At 40.2% G+C, this 22,553-nt stretch overlaps 1 protein-coding gene across 1 annotated transcript in view; it reads left to right on the top strand.

Moving 5' to 3' along the window:
- The first annotated feature begins 15,853 nt into the window (after positions 1–15,853).
- Positions 15,854–22,553, top strand: part of ATIC (5-aminoimidazole-4-carboxamide ribonucleotide formyltransferase/IMP cyclohydrolase) — a 32,345-nt gene continuing 25,645 nt past the window's right edge. The window contains exons 1-4 of the mRNA XM_027873778.1: positions 15,854–15,961; positions 16,988–17,114; positions 20,891–20,967; positions 22,015–22,081. Coding sequence (XP_027729579.1) covers positions 15,943–15,961; positions 16,988–17,114; positions 20,891–20,967; positions 22,015–22,081 — 290 coding nt within the window. The 5' untranslated portion in view covers positions 15,854–15,942. The remainder of the gene's footprint in view (positions 15,962–16,987; positions 17,115–20,890; positions 20,968–22,014; positions 22,082–22,553) is intronic.

Below are 22,553 nucleotides of genomic sequence, written 5' to 3'. Positions count from 1 at the left end.
TACTGAGAACAAGTGTGGCTCCAAAGAAGAGATGTGAGAAGACACCTCATCATAGCATTGCATTGGTCGGATTTGTTGAATTTTTTCTCTTCTTTGGATATCAAAATGATCTTACAGTACAGTTCTGAACATGTCATACACATACACACTTCCCCCTGCAAACACTATTTATTAAACTCTAGTGACTCCCCATTTCCTCAAGGATCAAATAAAAAATAACTTATTCAGTTTTCAAACCCCTTTATAAACTGTCCTCTCTCTATTCTATTATCCAATGACACTGGCCTCCTTGTAGTTTTCCCATCTCCTGACTCCAGAGGCATTTTCACTGACCGTCCTTCATGCCTGGAATTCTCTCCTTTTTCATCTATGACTCCAAACCTCCCTGACTTCTCTTCAAGTCTCAGCTTCTGCAAGAAATCCTTCCCCCACCCTCCTTAATTCTAGTGCCTTGCCTTTGAAAATAAATAAATAAATACGTATATATGCATGTATGTGTGTATATATAAATATATGTGTGTGTCTTGTTTGTATATAGTTATTTGCACGCTTCCTCCCTGCCCTTTCACATTAGTGCAGTCCTTTAGAAAAAGGAATTTTTGCTTTTCTTTGTATTCTAAGCACTTAGCACAGTGACTGTCACATGGCAGGCACCTCATAAATGTTTCTTGACTTTACTTTTTCATTTAAAAAATTTTAAAAATTCTTTGTTATAAGAAATGGAGGGGACAGCTAGACAGCACAGTGGATAGAGCACTGGGTCTGGAGTCAGGAAGATCTGAGTCCAAATACGGCCTCAGATACTTACTAGCTATATGACCCTGGGCAAGTCACTAAACTCTGTTTGCCTCAGTTTCCTCATCTGTAAAATGAGTTGGAGAAGGAAATGGCAAACCATTCTAGTATCTCTGCCAAGAAAACCCCAAATGAAAAAAAAATGTAAAAATTAAAAAACAAAAATCAAATGGGGTCATGAAGAGTCAGACATGACTGAAATAACTAAACACTACCACCACCACCACCACAAGAAAAAGCCTTTCTTCTGCTATGCACTTTAACAGTCTTACTTGGTGCAGAATTTTTACTGTTAGCACATCCTTTCTGTTATTTTTTGATCTAATTTCTCTTCTCATGAGGAAGAAACTGCCTTTTCCGCCCTAACCATGAAGCAGAGTGACAGTCCTTTTCCAGCTGAAACCGGCAGGTTCTTCCCCCTTCTCCTCAGGTACTTGGGTACCAGGTGTTTACAGGCTGATTTCCTGTATCTAAGTTCAACACGTCTCCTTACTAAAAGCCACATGTCCCCTGAAAGAGTTGATTTTTCCCCCTCCTCTCTCCCAAGCCTGGCCTCTTCTAGAGAGTTCTTGCTCTTTAAACAACCTTTTCTGTAGAGCCTTTTAACCATATTTATACAAAACACAAAAAGATTTTCAGAAAGGCACATGGTGGTTTATATACTCTTGATAAACAAGCCATGGATCTAAATCTTCATCCTCGAAATGTAGTCATCCTTTGTTGGTGGAGCGTTTCATGATGGCAGTGATCATAACTGCCCCTACCAATATTATCGGTGGCTCATAGTTATGATCTGCGGTCAGTCCTCAAGTTCAGAGCAGATTATGTCCTACAGGTTTGTTTTGGTCCATTGCTTATAACTCAGAACACACTTTTTTTTGGTAGAAATATGGTATGTAGAGATGAGATTCCCAGGCAATCCCAACAAAGCTCATCTATTCATAATCTAGTAGATCTGTAAAGTACTAAGCATAATCCTGTGTTCTGGGTCTTGGAAATGGAAAATCCTGTGGTATAGGAGAGAGAGTTTCCTTCTTCCTTAACAATACTGAGCCAGCTGTAGGCAAAATTTTGAAATTAGTGATGTCTTTAGCAGCCTCCTATTTCCCTTTCTCTCCTATCTCTTAGTGTCCTTTTCTCTAGGTACCTGTAACCTCATGAAACTCTTAGCCTTCTACTTCATTACCCACCCCAAAACCCCCAGGTTTGCCCTGCCCACAAAAAGCTCCATGCTTCAAAATCCCTTCCTCAACCCCCAATTGAAACCTTTCATTTTCTCAACCCATTTCATCTCATCTAAGAATTAGGAGAAAAGCAATCAGAATGAACTAGTTCATAGCTATGTATAAATGAGAGATAGCCCCTTTCTCTTGCAGAAGGATCGAGTGTTTTTTTTAAAGAGTCTGTTTACTTATGTGTGAGATTTCATCTGTGTAGGAAGAAAGAGCTCCCTCTATCCTATGCAGTTTGGCAACTTTTCTGCAATTGGCAGTCTTTGACATTTGCCTTGGGCATGGAGAGGATAAGCTAGTGACTTGCCCAGGTTTACCTTGGTGGTGTATGTCAGAAGCGGAACTCAAACCCAGGTTGTCCTGACTCCACAGTGGCCCCTCTATCCAGTACTCTTTGTTGCTTATTAAATCAAATTGATATAATTTGTGGCAATCCCATGCAGTAGAACAAAGAGAAAAATTTCAGGTCACGTGGGAGCATTTTTTTGGGCAGGTAGGCCACCACTAAGGACAGACGTGCCAGGGGATCTGACAACACCCTTCATAATACCTTGATCCCAACTAAGTTATTTCTGCTTTTCAAAGTTTCCTTCCTTCCCTCAATTCTGATCCCAAATTGAATGAAAATGCCTGCCTTCCCTCTCCTCCCCAAATAGCTCCCAAGACAATGGATGTAGTAATGCAGACTTCATCTGTGCAGGAAAAAGCAGAGGTGGCAATAAGCATGTATGGATCATTTGTAAATTAAGGGTTTGCAACTAGAAGACTTTCTACTTATGTGTGTGAATATATGTATGTGTGTGTATATATATGTATATACATACATATACATGTGTGTACATGTGTGTGTTAGACTTTCTGACATTCGTCTAACAGGCTCAATAGAGAGTCATTGACAATGATATTCCATGGCTTTCCTTTGGTCCTCTCTAACTACTGCCCAAGCTGAATAAGTGAGGCGACTAAGGATCCATGTTCCACAAACATTGAGGAGTTATGGTCTCTTTGGGGCTGGCCGTCAGCATGGGTGCAGATGGTAGCCTTTTACATAGCCGATTATATAATTTTATTTGTGGAGTATCCTCTTGCCCCTAAATAACTCTCTCATGATCTGTAAGAGTACGAGCATCTCCTGACAGTCTAAAATTTCCATCATTATAGTCACTTTCTATGGGTCAGAGAGCAAAGATTGCAGCTATTGTTCTAAATGTTACACTATATAAGTAAAAGAGAAAGTAGAAATCATTGTCAAGCAGCCAAAAAGGTGAGTTATTAAGACAGGTGTTTGTCTAAATAAAACTTTTTTTCCTGGAAAGAGAGTTCCCTATAGCCTTAGCTCATTTGTTTATCAGATCAAGTACCTACAATTGGCAACTTGGACAGTAGAGATGGCCAGAGCCAGATGCCATACAAGATCATTAAATTTCAACTGATATTTGAGACAAACCCTGGGAGTGTAGCAGTGAAGTAAAATGATTCTAGGCCATGGGCAAAGTAATCAGACTATATTCCCAGAAAAGGCAACAAAAGTTTAGACACAGTCTCCATTTTGGCTGAAACCTGACAATTTCTCTTGCCATTCGCTTATTGTTTGAGTAGCTATCCTCAAAAGAGAATCTCTTTTACTTTCCATTGAATATGTTAATAAATAATCAAGAACATAAGAAAAGAGAAGGAAAAAAACCAAAAAAGTTAAAAAGGTGACTCTATGCAAACACAAACAAAATAAAATATGGGCATTTTGACTTTAACATGGCAGTAACCAAATCATTCATGAACATTTCAAAACTTCTTTTCTCTGCATAAAATATGAGTTTATTACTCTTATTGTTGTCTGTAATTATATTGCTGTAGTCAGTATGTCTAGAATTCATTTGATTCTACTCTCTTATCTCTTAACGCTTCATATGACATCCCGTATTTCTTTTCAGTTTTCATATTTCTCATTTCTCATGGCACAATAATATGCTATTGTATTCATGAACCACAATTTGTTCAGCCATTGCTCAATTGTTAACCACCTAGTCTGTTTTGCTTTCACAAACAGTGCTGCTAGGAATATTTTTGCAGCTTGATCTACGCTTCCCCACCTCCATTCCTGACCCACCCAATAGCTTCTTTGGCTATAATTCCAGTATCAGGACCACTGGGGCAAAGGCTATGAACATTTTGGTAACTTTTATTGTATAACGCTACATTACATTTGTAAAGAGTTGAAGCAATTCATAGCACCACTAGCAATATATTAGCATACTTGTTTTTAATTTGTTTCTTGACATTATCCTGAATTGATGGTTAAGGACCAAACGATTTCTGTTGCTCCCTAGTGGTGGTTTGTGCTATTGGTAGTTCATTTCCTGAAAATAAATAAACTTTATTTAACCTGTTGCTGGCCTTGTTTTTTGAAGACACTCAATTTTTTTTCTTTTTCTTCTTCCTCTTCCTTTTCTCCTCCTCTTCTTCTTCTTCTTGTCCTCCTCCTCCTCCTCTTCCTCTTCTTTTTTCTTTTCCTTCTTCTCCTTCTCCTCCTCCTCCACCTCCTCTTCCTTTTTATTCTTCCAACTTATTACATAAATACAATGTTTAAAATTTTTTTCTAAGCAAACTGTTCAGTACTGTCTTTTAGAAAGGTCATCATTCTGAGGCAGCTAGGTGGTGCAGTGGATAGAGCACCAGCCCTGGAGTCAGGAGGACCTGAGTTCAAATCCCACCTCAGACCAAACACTTGACACTTACTAGCTGTGGGACTCTGGGCAAGTAACGTAACCCCAATTGCCTAAAAGATAAAGAAATGTCACAGTTCTGCTATATTTTGTTCGGTCAGAACACATTTAGAGTGTTATATTCAATTACAGGAACCATATTTTATTACAGGCATCGACACATTCGAAGGAAGATAAACAAATGCTGTGAGATCTGAAAACCATGCCATCCAAGAATTCACTGAAGAAGTGGAGATGATTAACCTGGGGAAGAGAAGATAGTTGTTGGGGATCTGATAACCATCTTCAAATGTATAGAAGAGAAATTGAATTTGTTTTGTTCAGACCCAGATAAAATAACCAGGAGAAATGGGCAGACAACATAGAAGGGATGAGTTTTATTCTCTATATAAGGAAAAATTGCCTAATAAGGAAGTTAAAAGATACAGTGGGCTACCTGGGGAGACAATGGGTTCCCCTTCACTTCAAGTGAAGGCTGGATGAGCCCCTTGATGGGAATAGAGCCATAAGTGGAATTTTTCACAAGCAGCAAAAAACACTGATTGGGTGGCTGGAGTGGCACAGAAGATAGTCCACTAACAGATCTAATTGCATCAGAAAAAAGGATGCCCCTAAAATGGTCAGGAGGGAATGAAGATCTCAAAAGAAGGACATTGTGGTAGTGGGATCCCATAGGTGGCTTCTCAGAGCTGACAGAAGACTATGAGGTGAAGCACTGGGACAACGGTCACCAAGAAGAGGAATTACATTTTCCCAAGAAAGAAGCACACCTTCAGCACATCAGCACGTTGGCACACAACTCCATTTATCCTGTGCTCTGGTTGGGGAAATTGCATAAGGGATTCCTGTTCATTACATGGTAGACTGGGTGGTGATGGTAGTACTTCCCAATTCTTAGATTCTATTACTACTTGACTCATCATCCTTTCCTTTAGTTTTGGACACCATTTAACCATGAAGTTCCTGAAGAGCAAACATTCCTTGGTATGTAACCCAAAGATCTAGTATATCATTCTGTACACCCAGGATGCTCAGTGAAAACAGGTCCCACAAATAAGAAAGTATATAGTTTTCTTAAATGTTTGTTGAAAAGCCAACATAAAGGAACCTAAGTCTATTAAGCCTCTAAATCCCATAAAACATACATTTTAAAAACCTTATCCATTTACAATTGACATACTATGAGTTTTCATAACAACAATTTCACTATAAATTATATAGATTTTGTTCCCAAATGAGTCTTACACTGTAAAAGTGTTTTGGCATCTAGTTTCAATAACCGAGAGGAAAGATAAGATACATTTTGTGGCATCTAGAATCTGGTATTTAATCTTGTTTCTAAACTAGATTCTTTGTGGAAATGGAGACATGTGACAAATGGCAATTGTATTCCATCTTAAAATTGAGCATATCAAGCTCGCTTGCTTCAAGATTTTTCTATTTTTGAAAGGTTATTCATTTTTTGCTCTAAGGAAAACATTCAAGTTTTTTTTTATTATTCCCTTATTGTTTCAAGTGATCCAAAATAGTTTTCTTCTGTTATTGATTTTTACATGGAACTCTTCCAGATGTGAGATTGAAGATTTTACTTTAACCTTGCCAACTGACCTTTTCTTTTCACACACTTATGAAATTGCTTTCAACTTCTCAAGACAAGATGTATTGTTAGGGCTTTTATTTTTAGGCTACTTGGAATAAATTCTAAGAATTTATATTTGGAGACATTTCACATTCATCAAATATTCCATATGTACTTAGAGTATGTATATGTATATATGTTTATATACATGTTATATGTACACACATACAAATATTGTTTTGTTTCTATGGCAAATAATGTGTATGTGCATATATATATTATATATATATACACATATTACATGCATACACACATCACTTTTTTAAAAAAATTAAAACAATAGGAATTGGGACCTAAAGTTCTTCACATTCTGGCTCCAACCTAAATTTCCAGATGTATTTCACATCTGGAATATGAATATAATCACAATTCAAAGACAAATGGTAAGAATGTTCCTGGCTAAAAACTTCTAACAAGGACTGATATTCAAAAGGAATTTCTTCCCAATAAATGCTTATTGACTGACTGACTGACAGACTGACTTCCTTCCTCCTCTTAAGAGAGCTTAGTACAGTCAAAGCTGAAACCTTAAATACTTCCTGGAAAATCTGCTCTGGGGATTTAAAATTTAATATAGTTAGTAGTTTTAAAACATTCCCTCTCCTATACTTAGGGTTACTCTCCTATTAATACACAATAATATTTGCTGTAGGTGTTAAGAGTGGGCACGGGGCAGCTAGGTGGCACAATGAATAGAACACTGGCCCTGGAGTCAGGAGGACCTGAGTTCAAATACAGCCTCAGACACTTGACACTTACTAGCTGTGTGACCCTGGGCAAGTCATTTAACCCCATTGCCTAGACAAAAAAAAAAAAAAGAGTTGGCACAAACTTCAAAGTACAGCAATAGAGGAGGACACATGTTAGGGAATGGTGTGGCCAAGACTACTCACTCTTCTTTCACTTCTAGGTTTTTCTTTTTTCTTGAAGTCTTCTCTGCAGCTCGGCTCTAGAATGCCAGGGCTAGTTCTTCCTTAAGTCCAAAGCCAGTTCTCCTCTCTGCGGCCGGAGATTCTACCCCTGAAAGCTATTCCTGGACTCAAGTGACTGTGGCTCTGCATTCATGTCTTGAGAGAGCTTATTAATTTGAAAAGTCTCTGCTCCTTCAATAATGTCTTAAACTTAAGTCTAGCAATCTTTCTACCTTCCTACAGTGCCCTCTCAAGGTCAGAGCTAGGACTTGAACCCACGTCTTCTAGATTTGAATCCAATGCACTTCCCACTATTTTACACGTAATAAACCAATTCTCTATACTTAATGTATAAAGACTGGGTTACCCTGACTTACTGAGGGAGAGGGGAATAAGGGACTTAGAAGGAGGGGATGTTATTACTACAATCAATCTGGAAGGCAGGGAAGGTGAGCTATGAGGATATGAAGGTAGCATATTCTAGCAACAGCCCTAATGAGGATGTTATCCTCTCTTCCATCTTGGGACTGCCTACAGCCAACATAAAAGCTAGGAGAAAGATGTTTAAAAGCTTATGTTTAGAAGTAGACCCACTACGTTAATGCTGCACAGATAATTGTCCTTGGAAGAGGAAGGGAAATGGTTGCATTATTCCTCTTTGACTATGAGAATAGAGATTTGACATTTCTAGGTGACTTCTCTTGTGTGTATCTGTTTCTGTCCCTCGTGTTGAGTACGTCAATATTTAATAAACATTTATTTAGCACTTACTATGTATCAGATGCTCTGTTCAGTGCTGGAGATAGAAATACCAAAAGAAAGATAGCTTTTAATCTCAAGGAGCTTACAGTCAAATGCAAGAAGACAACCCCCCCTTCCACACACACACAGGAAAACTGAAAACGAGGGTGGTCTGAAAAGCAGGTGATGGGGAATATAATACAAACTAATAGAGGTCTTCAGCACAAAAAAGTAATCAGTCAAAAGTTTAGAGATAGTCATGTCCTTGATAAATCCTCTAAACCATTCTCCATGCTCCTATGCCCAGGTTACAAATGTGTACAAAGTCACAGAGCTGGGATCCTTCAAGAGGTTGAAACAAGTGTGATTTTCTAGTAAAACCTCTAATTAGGTGCTAAACTCAATTATTATTTCTATTTGTTGAAGTATCAGAGCCATTAACACCTCATTGAAGTCTATACTTAGGAATTTCAGCAATTGCATCTGGTAATGGGAATTGCCTGAACTGACAAAATTATGATTTAAAAAAAAAAAGTTGCTACAATTCTAGCAACTTGATTTGGAATCCAAAACTAAGAATTTAGACTTAACTTTATCCTTTTTGGCAGAATGGTGCAGGAACATCCAGATTGGTGCAGGAAAATCCCATTAGATAGAGATTCAAGAGAAGTAGCTTCTGGTCTTAGCTCTATACTTGCCTACTTAACTACGGGTGTGATTTTTGGTCCAGTCACTAAGTTCTTTGGGCCTCAGTTTCCTTGCCTGAAAAAAATGATAAGGTAGAATTAGATAATCTGTTAGGCTCATTACAACTTTATGATTCTATGTTTTCTACTTTTATCTAAAGTGTGATATGAAAATATTCAGGAATTTATTGATAGGTATTGTTGCCAACATACTTATCAATACTGAGACATTTTAATTGTGGTTTATTATATGCTCAGCATAGGTTCATAGTATTCAAAAAACCAGTGAGCTATGAATAGAATTTCCAAAACTCTTATATTAGTTACATGAGTAGAAAGGATATAATGGGAATTATATAACTACAGTGGGCAAAGAGAAGGGAAAGGTTTACGTATCCAAATGTAGAATGAGAACCATTTTAGGTGAAATTGTAAATTGATTGGTAAATACCAGGGGAATCTGTTCTGGAATTTGCAACTAGCCAGTGCTCATCTTGAAAAAATAAAGCTGACCTAGAAATTCTTTTATCATTAACCAGCTAATTACCCGGGTTAAATTTTTGGAGGTCTCAGCTAAATTCAAAAAGCTCTGGTGAAATATGTGATCTGCTGTTTCAGGCAAAATGGTGGCTATACCAAAATTCTCCTATGACTAAAACTCTCCTTTATAATTCAAAGATTTTATAAATTCTCTTTTTTGCTCCATTCTCTCTAAATGGCTCTCCCTTTTGACCCCTGAAATCCTTTCATCTTTTTCTTTTTAAAAAAGTTATTTATTTTTTTAATTTTCAACATTCACTTCCACAAGATTTTGAGTTCCAAATTTTCTCCCCATCTCATCCCTCCCCCCACCCCAAGAAGGCATGCATTCTGTATACCCCTTTCCCTAATCTGCCCTCCCTTCTATCTCTCCCCCACTTCTCTTATCCCCTTCCCCTTCAGTTTTCCTTTAGGGTAGGATAGATTTCTATATCCCATTTCCTGTATTTCTCATTTCCCAGTTGCATGTGAAAACAATTTTTTTTTAACTTTTGTTTTTAAAACTTTGGGTTCCAAATTTTCTCCCTTCCTCCCTCCCCACCCACCCTCATTGAAAAGGCAAGTAACTCCATACAGGTTAAACATGTGTAGTCATGCAAAACACTTCCACAGTAGTCATGTGGTGAAAAACTAAGTATACTTCCCTTAATCCTATCCCGCCCTCCATTCATTCTATTCTCTCTTTTGACCCTATCCCTCCTAAAAAGTGTTTGCTTCTAATTACCCCTTCCTCCAATCTGCTCTCCCCTCTATCATCTCCCTGCTCTCTTGTCCCCTTTTCCCCCTACTTTCCTGAAGGGCAAGAGGTTTCCATACCCAAATGAATGTGTATGTTATTTACTCCTTAAATCAAATCTGATGAGAATAAGATTCACTCATTCCCTTTTACCTTCCCCCATTTCTCCTCCACTGTAAAAGCCTTTTCTTGTCTGTTTCATGTGAGATAATTTACCCCATTCTACCTCTCCCTTTCTCCTTTTCCCAGTATAATCCTCTCTCACCCCTTAATTTTATTCTCCAGATATCACCCCTTCATCTTCAACTCATCCTGTGCCCTCTATCTCTGTCTCTCTCTGTCTCTCTCTCTCTCTCTCTCTCTCTATCTATCTATCTACATACACAAAGGTTTCATGAGCTCCAGATATCATCTTTCCATGCAGGGATATAAACATTTCAACCTTAATAAGTCTCTTATGATTTCTCTTTTCCTGTTTACCTCTTCATGTTTCACTTGAGTCTTGTATTTGAGAGTCAAATTTTCTATTCAGCTCTGGTATTTTCATCAAGAATGCTTGAAAGTTCCCTATTTCACTGAATGACCATTTTTCCCCCTGAAGGATTATACTCAGTTTTGCTGGGTAGATGATTCTTGGCTGTAATCTATCTCCTTTGCCCTCTGGAATATTATATTCCATGCCCTATGGTCCCTTAATGTAGAAGCCGCTCAATCTTGTGTTATTCTGATTGTGTTTCCACAATACTTGAATTGTTTCTTTCTGGCTGCTTGCAATATTTTCTTCTTGACCTGGCAACTCTGGAATTTGGCTACAATATCCCTAGGAGTTTTCCTTTGGGGATCTCTTTCAGGAGGAGATCTGTGGATTCTTTCAATTTCTGTTTTGCCCTCTGGTTCTAAAATATCAGGGCAGTTTTCCTTGATCATTTCTTGAAAGATGATGTCTAGGCTCTTTTTTTGATCATGGCTTTCAGATAGTCCAATAATTTTTAAATTCTCTCTCCTGGATCTATTTTCCAGGTCAGTTGTTTTTCCAATGAGTTATTTCACATTGTTTTCTATTTTTTCATTCTTTTGGATTAGTTTTACAGTGCCTTGATTTCTCAAATTGTCACTAGCTTCCAATTGCTCCCTTCTAATTTTTAAGGAAGTATTTTCTTCAGTAAGCTTTTGGACTTCCTTTTCCATTTGGCCAATTTTGTTTTTTAGGGCATTCTTCTCCTCATTGGCTTTTTGGACCCCTTTTGCCATTTGGGTTAGGCTATTTTTAAAGATGTTATTTTCTTCAGTATTTTTTTGGTTCTCCTTTAGCAAGCTGTTGACTTGTTTTTCATGATTTTCTTGCATCACTCTCATTTCTCTTCCCAGTTTTTCCTCTGCTTCTCTTACTTGTTTCTCAAAATCCTTTTTGAGTTCTTCCATGGCCTGGGACTGATTCATATTTTTCTTGGAGGCTTTGAATGTGGGAGCTTTGACTTTGTTGTCTTCTCCTGGTTGTATGTTTTGATCTTTGTTATGAAAGAAAGATTCTATGGTCTGACTTTTTTGGGCCTTTGCTTATTCATGATCCCAGTCAATTACTTTAGTTTTAAACTCTTTGTTCAGGTAGGAGTCTGCTTCCAGTGTGAAGAATGTACTGTTCCAAGCTTCAGGGGTTTTGTGCAGCTATTTTCAGAGATACTTCTAGGGACCTGTAAATTTTCAGTTCTTCCAGGTGGTATGATAAGGGGTGAGGTGTTTACTCCTTTTCTGGACTGTGCTCTGGTCTGTGAGTAACCATAAGCACTCTTTTCTGCCTTGGAACTGTGAGGAGGATTTCCTCTCCACAGCCACTACAAGCTCCACTATGTCAGCTCTCCTCCTTGCCCCAGGACCGCCACCCACAACTGTGACCCAGATCCAAGCATGGGGAAAGCAAAAGATTCCTGCCTCAGCACTGGCAAAGAGATACCTGCAATCGCCCCCTCTGATCAGTCACCCGATTTCCCCTCAGTCTGTGGGCTGGAAGCTCCAGAAGCAGTCACCGCCCTGGGGCCGAGCTTGGGGACTGGACCTGAGACCACCATGCTTCTCTCTCTCTCACCACAGACACAGACTTTTCCCACTGACCTTCTAAGTTGTCTTTAGCGTTTGTGGGTTGAGAAGTGTGGAAACCACCACAGCTGCCTGTGATTGAGTTCTCTGAGGCCTGCTCCAGGTTCACTGAGGCCTGCCTTGACTGCACACCCATGCCAAACTGCATTCCTGTCCCTGCCTGGGGCTATTTACCTTTCTGATCAACCATCCAGGTTGTCTTGGGCTGGAAAAATTGTTTCACTCTGTCTTTTTGTGGGTTCTGCTGCTCTAGAATTTGTTTAGAGTCATTTTATGCAGGTATTTGGAGGGGTTTGGGGGAGAGCTCAAGCAAGTCACTGCTTTTACTCTGCCATCTTGGCTCCGCCCTCCCCCCCATCTTTTTCTTCCTCTTCATTCTCAGTGCTACATCACAATAGTCTCCTGACTAGTCTTGGCTTCTAGTCTTTATGTCCACCTACCATGTTGTACCTTGCCATCACTTTCATCTTCTAAGCTTTGCTTCTGGCTCTCTAGATTCCACCACCATGCTGTAAGGGACAAGGTATCATGCTCCCACAATTTAAGATAACCTCTGACATCTTACAACATCAGCAAAGAAGTTACATTGGTTTAACAAGCTTGCAAAACCTTGAAAGGGCAAGTCAATGAGAAGGGCCCTAATCTTTTAATAGACCCCAAAGTTCTAGAGGACAGAACTGGTTTCAACTGACTCTAAGTAGGGCAAAGGGCACAGGCTTTTGGATGACGAGGGTGGGGGTGGGGCATGTCAAGGGGACATGGAATAAGATTGTAACCTGGAAAGGAATGGACCAATCCAGACCTGGAAGGGAGGAGCTGCGGAGTTTTAACAGTATGAACTTTTTCTTGCTTCTGTAATCAGTGCAATCTCTTCCGAGAGGTTTGCCCGGTTCTCCCAAGAACCCTAGAATAAATGACTCTTCACTCACTTGGAGCTTAGTTTCGTTTTTAACTAGAAGGCTTGATTTCTCTAAGGCCTTATTTCTAACAACGTCTCAGTTGCATGCACCCTGGAACTTCATTCAGTGCTTGTGGCCTTCTTACTATGGAACATCCCTCTACCTCCATTGGGTTGTTGAGTTGAGTTCTCCCATTGTTGAGCTCTTCTTGGAACAGTCATTTTGAGGAAAGGCCCAGCGCCCAGGCCAGCTTCATCACTTTCACAATTCCCCTCCCCCAGCCTCCTCCTCATCCAGGTTTGGCATCTCTTTTATATATTGTCTTTCCCTATTAGACTATGCCCCAAAAGAAGTCTCAATCTGTATAGCCCTTTTGATACAGCAATATTACCAGTAGGTCTAAACCCCAAAGGCCTATACCCATGAGGTTCATGGGATCATAGATTTATCATAAGATCATAGATCAAGGAGTGGGAGGGACCTTTGAGACTGGAATCCACTCAAAGCCCTTTTCTTTCAGATAAGGAAATCTAGGCCTAGGGACACTAAGTGATTTGTCTAAGGTCACAGAGGAAGTAAAGATTTAGCTTTGTTCTAGGTCACCCTTTCCTTCCTCTTTCTATACTCAGTTTTGGTGACTTCAAAACCTCCTGTGACTTTGAGATCAAACTGACAACCCTGATCACGTCACCTCCCTTTTCCTCCAACGGCTTTCTATCACCCCAGGATCAAATATAGAATCTTCTGTTTGGTTTTTAAAGCCCTTTATAACCTGGTTTATTCTTATTTATCCAGTCTTTTTCCCCTTTATTCCCCTCCATACACTACACAATCCATTTTTCTGATCCTAGAACAAGACACTCTATCTTCCCACTTGGGACAACTCCAGGCCTGGAGTTCTCTGCCTGTTGGCTTCCCTGGACTCCTTCAAGTCTCCATGGAAATTTTACAGTCTATAAGAGGCCTTTCCAGGTGTTTCTTAATGCTAGTATCTTCCTGCAGAGTTTACCTATTTTTATCTCCTACATATCTTATCTGTTGTTGTTATCCTTAGAAGAAGACCAGTGTTGATATTTTGACTTGCTCATGAATTGGATTTAAGTGAGGCAGAGTTGCACAGCCTCATTCTCTCTTCCAGAGTCATCAAAGTCCAGTGGCAGGACAAAAGTCAAGATGACTGGAGATGGCCCAGAATGCAGCGGATGACCTTGCCATCTTCCATGTCTGACCAAGCTGTAAATGCTCCACAGTGCCTACTTCAGCTGCCTTTATGGCAGTTGAAATAAATTGTTCTAATCCATTCATTCTTGTCTTTACATGCTTGGAGTGGATACTCTTCTAACTTACTTCCAACTCACTGAGGGGTTTGAAGCCTGCTGGTTACCCTCAACCTGGTTTATCCCATCTGTTGAGACAGTTTTACCAGAATGTGGCTGCTGCACATCTACAGCAATAAGCAAATCTTATATGTACATAGATATTTGCTTACAATCTCCTCCATTAGACTGTGTGATCTGCTTGAGGGCAGGGACATGTTTTGCCTTTCTTTGTATCCCTAGTGCTTTAACCCATAGGAAACACTTAATAAATGCTTATTGATTTAATTTATCGCTATGCAAACGAGTCTGCCAGGAAAGCCCCCACTCCCCATGTTGAATGAAGGGCCAACCTCTGAGGCTGGGAGACTTGGGGGTACCTCCCTGCTCTGACACATCCTGGCTGTGCAACTCCTTAGCTTCTTAGTGTTCTAGGTCAAAAATCTGAATTCTGTTGGCAAAAAGTTACAGAGAAGATGCCAACCTTCATTGGTAGAGGATGTTTGCTCAGCAGGGAGTTCCTTTAACAAGACACTCCATCTTAGCATTTTCTCTAGCTGTCTCTCCTTTTTTTTTCCCCAGTCCTGTCCAACTCTTCATGACCCCTTTTGGGGTTTTCTTGGCAAAGATACTGAAGTGGTTTGCCATTTCCTTCTCTAACTCATCTTACAGATGAGGAAACTGAGGCAAATAGGGTAGAATGACTTGCCCAGGATCACACAACTAGTAAGTGTCTGAGGCTGGATTTGAACTCAGGAAGAACACCAACTGTGTGACCCTTAGCAAATCACTCAACCTGACTCATTTTTCTCATCTCCATGTTTTTGTTTCGTGGAGCCCTTTAACAGTGAAACCTCTGGATCCCTAGAACTCTTTATCCCTAGAACTCTTTAATCCAGTGCCTGACACATAGTTGGCATTTAAATATTTATTGAATGAATGAATGGTTCAGTGGACTTGGAGTCAGAAGTGCTGAGTTCAAATTCTGTTTCATACACTAGCTGTGTGACTACTCTTTCAGCCTTGGTTTTCTGATCTGTAAAATGGGGATAATAATAGTACCCACCTCACTAAATTGTGGGGCTCAATAGAGATCATAGTAAACTGCTTTGCAAACCTTAAAGAGCTATATAAATGCGATTGCTACTATTAGTATCATTTATTCACTCTCACTTGCACTTTGTAAACTACCACAGGAAAGACGCAATGATCCTTAGGGTCAACGCCCAGAGGTAAAGTAAAGATCCTCACAAAGGAACTGAACTGGAGGGAGGCAGGCGGGAAAACCCAGGGGGCGGGGTCACTCTCCTTCTCCCCTCAGGAGCGGTGCGTACCCGATCACGTGTCACTGGCGCGCCGCTCCTCGTCCGTCCCGCTAGCCCCGCCCACCTGCGCGCCTAGACCAGTCTTGCTGTAGCTCCATCTCTCTGGCTGCTTCCGAAGCTGCCTGACGGCAAGCACGGGGCTGGGCTGACTGCCCACGTGGAGCGCGCACGCGCCTCTCACTCCGCAGGGGGCCCTTGAGGGAGCGCACGCGCGTCTCGCCGCTATCGCCTCGCGCCCGGCTTCCGGGGGCCCGAGAAAGTGCACACGCCTCCTGCCTGAGGGGGCTCTGACTGTTGCCGCCAACATGGCCGCCCGCCATCTCGGTAATAATACCCCCGCAGGCCCCCAGCCCGGGGTCCCGATTCTCCACCTTGGGAGCCTTCCCTGGGCAGGGCGGCGGCCGCCTCCAACACCCCCCACCTCCCCACCTGGCCTGGCGGCGCGGGCCCTGGAAGGGGGAGGGGCTGGAGAGCCTGAGAGCCTGGCGGGAGCCTGGGCCGGCCTAGGCCGGGGGGGTGGGGGGGGAAGGGCGCGCTCCTTAACTGGGCCGGGCGTGGGGACCCCGGGCTGCGGGGGGACGAGGCCTAGCCCGGCTCGAGCCGGTCACTGCTCGGCCCCAAGCCGGGGGTCTGTGAGGCGGAGGACCTCGCCTCAGGCCTTGGGGTCCGGCCCTTCCCTCCGGGGCGACCGCGAGCTTGCACATAATTGTGCGCGTACCGTCTGCCCCTTAAGCTGGGAGTGACGGGGTGCCCTGCACACAGCAGGCTCATGCGACATGCCCATTCACTTGGCAGAGTCTGAATTTGGCTCCACATCCAGGGCTTTCTCGAGACACTCCTCTTTAGTCTTCAGATAAAGTTTCCTAGGTTGAGATTGTTCCCCATTCTCTCAGGGGTGGGAAACCTGCCTCTAGGGCACGTGTGGCCTACAAGATCCTTGGGTGTGGCCTTTTGGCTGAGTCCACATCCTTTTTTTTTTTGGTGAGGCAATTGGGGTTAAGTGACTTTCCCAGGGTCTCCCAGCTAGTGTCAAGTGTCTGGTCTGAGGTGGGATTTGAACTCGGGTCCTCCTGACTCCAGGCCTGGTGCTCTATCCACAGAGCCCCATAGCCGCCCCCCAAATCCTTTTAATAAAGGGATTTGTTCTGTGAAGTTTGAATTCAGTCTAAAGGCCACAATTGAGGACCTCGAGGGCTGCATGTGGCCTTGAGGCCGAAGGTTCCCCCACCCCTGTGACTTAGATGCTTTGATGGACAGGACGATTTGTTTTCCCAGAAAAGGCAAGTGGAGGTGATGGGGAGGAATATTTGAAAATAAAAAAGCAAAACAAAACTGCTTTTGTTTCATCAGCCTTGCTTAGTGTCTCTGACAAGACAGGACTGTTGGACTTTGCCAAAAATCTGAATTCCGTTGGTTTGATGCTGGTTGCTTCTGGAGGGACAGCAAAAGCTCTGAGAGATGCTGGTCTCATTGTCAGGTAAGAGAGGGCTTTCTCTGTTGTAACATAAAGTTGGGCCAGAAAGTAATGTAAGGTTGCAAGAGATACAGGACAGAGACTTTGTCTTAATCACCTTCACCTCCAGTTTATCATAGAATGCTTTGTAACTTTTGGTTTGGGAAACTTTGGGGTATATGTAAGCGGGTGAAATCCTAGGGAATTGACTGAGGCAGGTGGAAGTAAAGTGACTTTGATAAACTTTGACAAACCCTCAAGCCACATAAGAACCTAAAGCTTCCAGACTGTTTGTTAGTAGAGTCTTTTCAAGGCCGTACGGTCTGCATGGAATGGTGGCGGATAATAAGAATGTTAACTTCTCAATTCACCATGTATTTAAGTGACAGGTAAGTGCCAAGTACTTTGTGAGTTTCTAGGGGATAAAAAACGAGAAAAACCAAAACATATTCTGCCCTCAAAGAGAGCTTACCTTGTAATAGGAGAAAGCTAAGAGCACAGATAAACAAATACAGATTATATACAAAGTAAATGCAAGTACTTAGCACAGTACTTCTTTTAATAAATGCTTGTTAACTGACTGACAAAATAATTTGGGGGGAATTGGAGTAGGGATGCACTGACAATGGGGCAATCAGGAAAGACTTCTTGTGGGATGGCCTATAGGGTGTTCAAGCCCAACATTTGCAAAATTACTCATTAACTTTCCCCATAAACCTACTCTTTTCCTGAAATTTCTGTTTAGGGCACCACCATCCTGTTCACAGCCTCACTGTCATCTTGCACACTTCATTGTCTATAACCTTACACATCCAGTCATTTGGGAAATCTTGTTGTTTCTACCTTCGTCAGATCTCCGTGCTTCTGACACTCCTTTACTCATATTTACCACTATATACTTCAGGCCCTCACTGCACCTCTCCTGAATAAAGGCAATAACCTAATTGATCTTCCTTCCTTAGGTCTCCTTTCCAGTCTACCCTCTACACAGTTGCCCAAGTGCTTGTAGTGCAGGTCTCACCAAGTCATGTAATTCTGTTGGCTCCCAGTTACCTCTAGGATCAAATATAAACTCCATTTAAAGCCCTTTACATCCTCCTCCCTTTGAAACCTTATGCATTACTCCCCTTCCCAATTCCCCTTCTGGTTTATTCAAATTGCCCTTTCTTCTGTTGCTTCCGCATGATGCTTCATCTTTGGACTTCTTCTCTCCCATGCCTGAGATACCTTCCTTCCTCACTTCTACTTTTTGAAATCCCTCTTTTCTCAAAAAATTAACTGCTCTGTATGTGTTGTCTCTTTGGGCAGAATGTGAGCTGCTTGATGGCAGGAACTCTTTCATTTCTGCCTTTTTACCCTCATTGTCCAGCATATGGTAGATGCTTCACTGGGGCTATTTGATTGAAAAAGCTGCGCCATTGGAAAGAGAGAAGATGTGGGAGATGGAATGATGTGTAGGGGAACAACAGAAGGCCAGTTTAGCTGAAAAGACCACGAAAGCAGAGTGATGAGTCTGGAAAGAATGGCTGCAGCCATGTGGAGTTTATCCTAAAGATAGTTGAGGCCACTTGAGCTTCTTAAGTAAAAGATGACGTGATCACCTGTGTTTTAAGTGGTAGAGTATTTGAACAAAGGCACCAGTTAAAGTCAGTCAAAATTTCTAGAAAGTAAAGAAAACAAGGATTCTGAAGCTCTGCAGTAAAACTTTCTGGATTTGGGTAGAAATGTCTTTTGGTAAATTACACACACAAAAACTAAATAAGCAGACAGAAAAGCCCGTTAATTAAGAACAAGATTACAAAGAATGTACTTGATAAGGATTTTTTTTTTTTTTTTTAGTTTTAGGTATAGAAACTCCCTGAAGATTCTAAAGCCAATTACTTAAGCAAGAGTTCCATATGTATCAGGGCTCTTATTAAATTTCCTTATCAAATCTGATTAGAAGTATAGAAGAAAGTAAAACAAGATACTTTGCTTAAAATAATGTGAATAGCTTCAGCAAAATTGCTGGCTACAGAATAAGCCCATAAAAATCAAAAGCATTTCACGCAATAATAGAAAAATAAATCTCATTTAAACTAAGTACAAAATGGATATCTGAGGCTACACACTCTTTGCTTATCTAGATTTAACGAAAAATGCTCCTTAAAGAAATTAAGAACAACTTAAAATAGCTGGAGGAATATTAAGTGCTCATGGTGGGGCTGTCAGTATAATGACAATACTACCAAAGTTAATTTACCTTTCTAATGCTATTCCAACCAAATTGTCGAAAGAATATTTTATGGAGCCAGATCTAGAATATCAAAGAACATAATGGAAAAAAGGGTAGGAAGGATTAGAGGATAGCACTTTTACACTTTAAACTGTATTAAAGAGCACTGGTTATCAAAAACATTTGGTACTGTTGTAAAAAAATAGGAAAGTAGATAGAGGAACTCAGTAATCCAGTGTTTGATAAATCTGAAAATTTAAATTACCTAGGGAGGATCTCCCTTTTTGGTTAAAAAGAAAAAAACCCAAAAATATATAATGTAGATTTAGACCAGTCTTAACTCCTGTTCCACAATAAAATCAAAATGAATGTGATCTGAATAATAAAAGATTACTGTATACCATAAAAAAGTGAGAACAGATCTTATACCTGTGCATCTATGGATAGGATATGAATTCCTAATTCCACCAAGGGATAGAAACAGTTATAAAAGATAAGAATATAATTTTGATTAAATGAAATTTCAAAAATTTCAGAAAAAAGAAGAATGCTTCTAGTGTCTGACTGGGAAAAGATATTTGTATCAAATATTTCTGAAAAGGGTTTGTTATCCAAGATAAAGAGAACAAAGGATATGAACAAACTGTTTTCAAAAAGAGGAAGTGCAAACTATTAAAAGCTACATGAAAGAATGTTCGAAATCGTTAATAATGATTAGGTTTCACTCACATCCAACAAGTTGGCATATATGACCAATGATGGGAATAATCAGAGTTTGTGGGAAGATAGATACGCTGGTGTATTGTTGATGGTTTCAGCCCTCTTTGGAAAACAGTTTGGAATTAGTTAAATTAAGTGATTCAAAGATCCATAATGTTTGGTCCAGAGATTTGAGTGGTAGCTGTAAACTCTAAGGAGGTCAGTTGCCAATCAAAGACTCTTTCCACACCAAAGTATTAAATAGAAACCCTTGGTGGTAACAAAGAACTGGAAACAAAGTACATATGCTTCAATTTTGTGGTATATGAATGTAATTGGATGTTACTATGCTATAAGAAAGGATGAACATGATTTATACAGAGAAACATGGAGAGACTTAGGTGAACTGATACAAAGTGAAGTAAGCAGAACCAGGGGAAAAAATATACAACAGGACTACAACAATGTAAGTGGAAATAACCACGAAACAATTGAAAGTAAATATAGTAAAGAACAAGATTGGCTCCAAGGAAGAAATAGGAGAAAACATACCCTATAGTGCAAGGGTGGGGAAGGGATCTACAGGTATAAAACAGTATATATAATATCAGGGTTTTTTTTCAGTGTATTGTTAAGTTTTGCTCAAATTTTTCTTCTTCTTAAAAAAAGTTCTGTGCTATAAGAGGTAGCTCTACAAGGGCAGAAGGGAAGGAGATCTGGAGAAGTCTAGGAGATGTGAAAACAGTAGCTATCAATAAAAACTTGTTTTAAAAATGTGTTTATTTGTATAATTGCCCATGGTGAAGCTTAAATATGCTTGTGAACCTATCAATTGTATAATTCGTTGAATAAAATCCATTGTATTGTTCTTTTTACTTCTTTCTAGGGATGTTTCTGAACTGACAGGATTCCCAGAAATGTTAGGAGGACGTGTGAAAACGCTTCATCCTGCAGTACATGCTGGTAAGAACTTGCTTGGTGTACTTACAACTTGAAATGTGTAAGAATGGTTTTCTAGAAAAGTCTTGAATGGCTTACTTAAAAGCATTCGTGAATAGAAGGAATGGAGTCATCCTCAACTCCTGCCTCTCTCTCACTTCTTATTTATTCTTAGTACTTCTTACTTACTTAAGAACATTTCTTGCTTCCTTTCCCTTCCCGTCACTCTACTCATAAGACCACTTTCCTACTGGAAGCCCTCATCACTGCAGTAGCCTCCTAATTGGTATCCTGTCACCCAGTCGCTCCTCTTTCACATTACTGCAAAATTGATATTCTTAAAACACAGGTCTGACTGTCATTCTGTTGTTGAAGAAGCTTCATTGACTTCTGTTGACTTTGGGATAAAATACAAGTTACTAACTTGCCATTTAAAGCTTTTCATAGAATGTTTCCTTGCCTTCCTTTCTAGTCTTATTTCACATCTCTCCATCTGATGCTTAACTGGACTACTTCCTTTTCTTTCATTTCTTGCCTCCCATATTTTGCACAATCCTGGAATACAAGTCTGGTGCCACCTCTTCCTATGATAAGCCTTTGGAGTGCCCAGTGAAAACCAATATTGAGGAAGAATGACAGGACCCTAGAAGCTACCAGAATGTATTTATCTTGCCTACTTTCTATGACCTAATTCTGTATTTCCTTCCTCCATCGCACCCCTGATGAGGGCCAATTGCTGTAGTAGACCAGTGCTACCAAGCTTTTCTTCCTCTCTGCACACCCTTATGTTTAGGGCTTCACTGTGACTCGATTTGGACATATAGTCCTATCAGGAATCACTTACAGATTTGTAACTTGAGCCAATAAGATTACATTTCCTACCATCTATCCCCCCTTGCTTTGATTGTGACTAAATATTGAGGAGTAGAGGGAGTGATAAAAATGATTTGTTGAGGACTTATGAAAAGTGATTAAATACTGTGAAACTTTTTTTTTTTAAAGAGGGCAAAACTGTGAAGTAATTTTTTGTTAATTTTATTTTTTAACTTCTCTCTAACTTTGATAAATCAGGAATCTTGGCTCGTAATTCTCCAGAAGATCAAGCTGACATGGCCAGACTTGATTTCAGTCTTATAAGGTAATCTTTTAAGTCATTATTAATTTCACAAGATCAGCTAGAGAAATGATGAATATGAACAGGCCCCTTTCTCATAAAATTCTAGAACTCAGTTGCTATTGCTTTTCTGTATCTTGTTTAGTGATCACTTAAACATATGTTTATGTGTGTATACATACTATATAACATTTTGCTATTGTGGGTAATCTAGATTAGAAACTAGAAATCAAAGAATTTACAATTGCCCGAGAGATAATTTTGATTTATCATTTTATTACTATCTGAACTGACATTTAATTTTAAAACAGTTTATTGATGAATTTCATTTTGACAAAACGTTCTTTGAATAAGCATCCTTACATTCCCTAAATAACAGTATTTTTGATTAAAGGAAGAATTATGTCCTTGAACTTTGACAGTATAGAAGGATTGATGACTCCTTGGCCTCAGTTTTGTTGCCTCTCTGTGTTTAACTTCATTTATGTTGTTGAAT

This window comes from Vombatus ursinus, unplaced genomic scaffold (assembly GCF_900497805.2).
Source record: "Vombatus ursinus unplaced genomic scaffold, bare-nosed wombat genome assembly UNPS02014802.1, whole genome shotgun sequence".
Classification (NCBI taxonomy): domain Eukaryota; kingdom Metazoa; phylum Chordata; class Mammalia; order Diprotodontia; family Vombatidae; genus Vombatus; species Vombatus ursinus.
The sequence above is the reverse complement of the archived record's forward strand: the minus strand, read 5'-3'. Positions and strand labels throughout refer to the sequence as shown.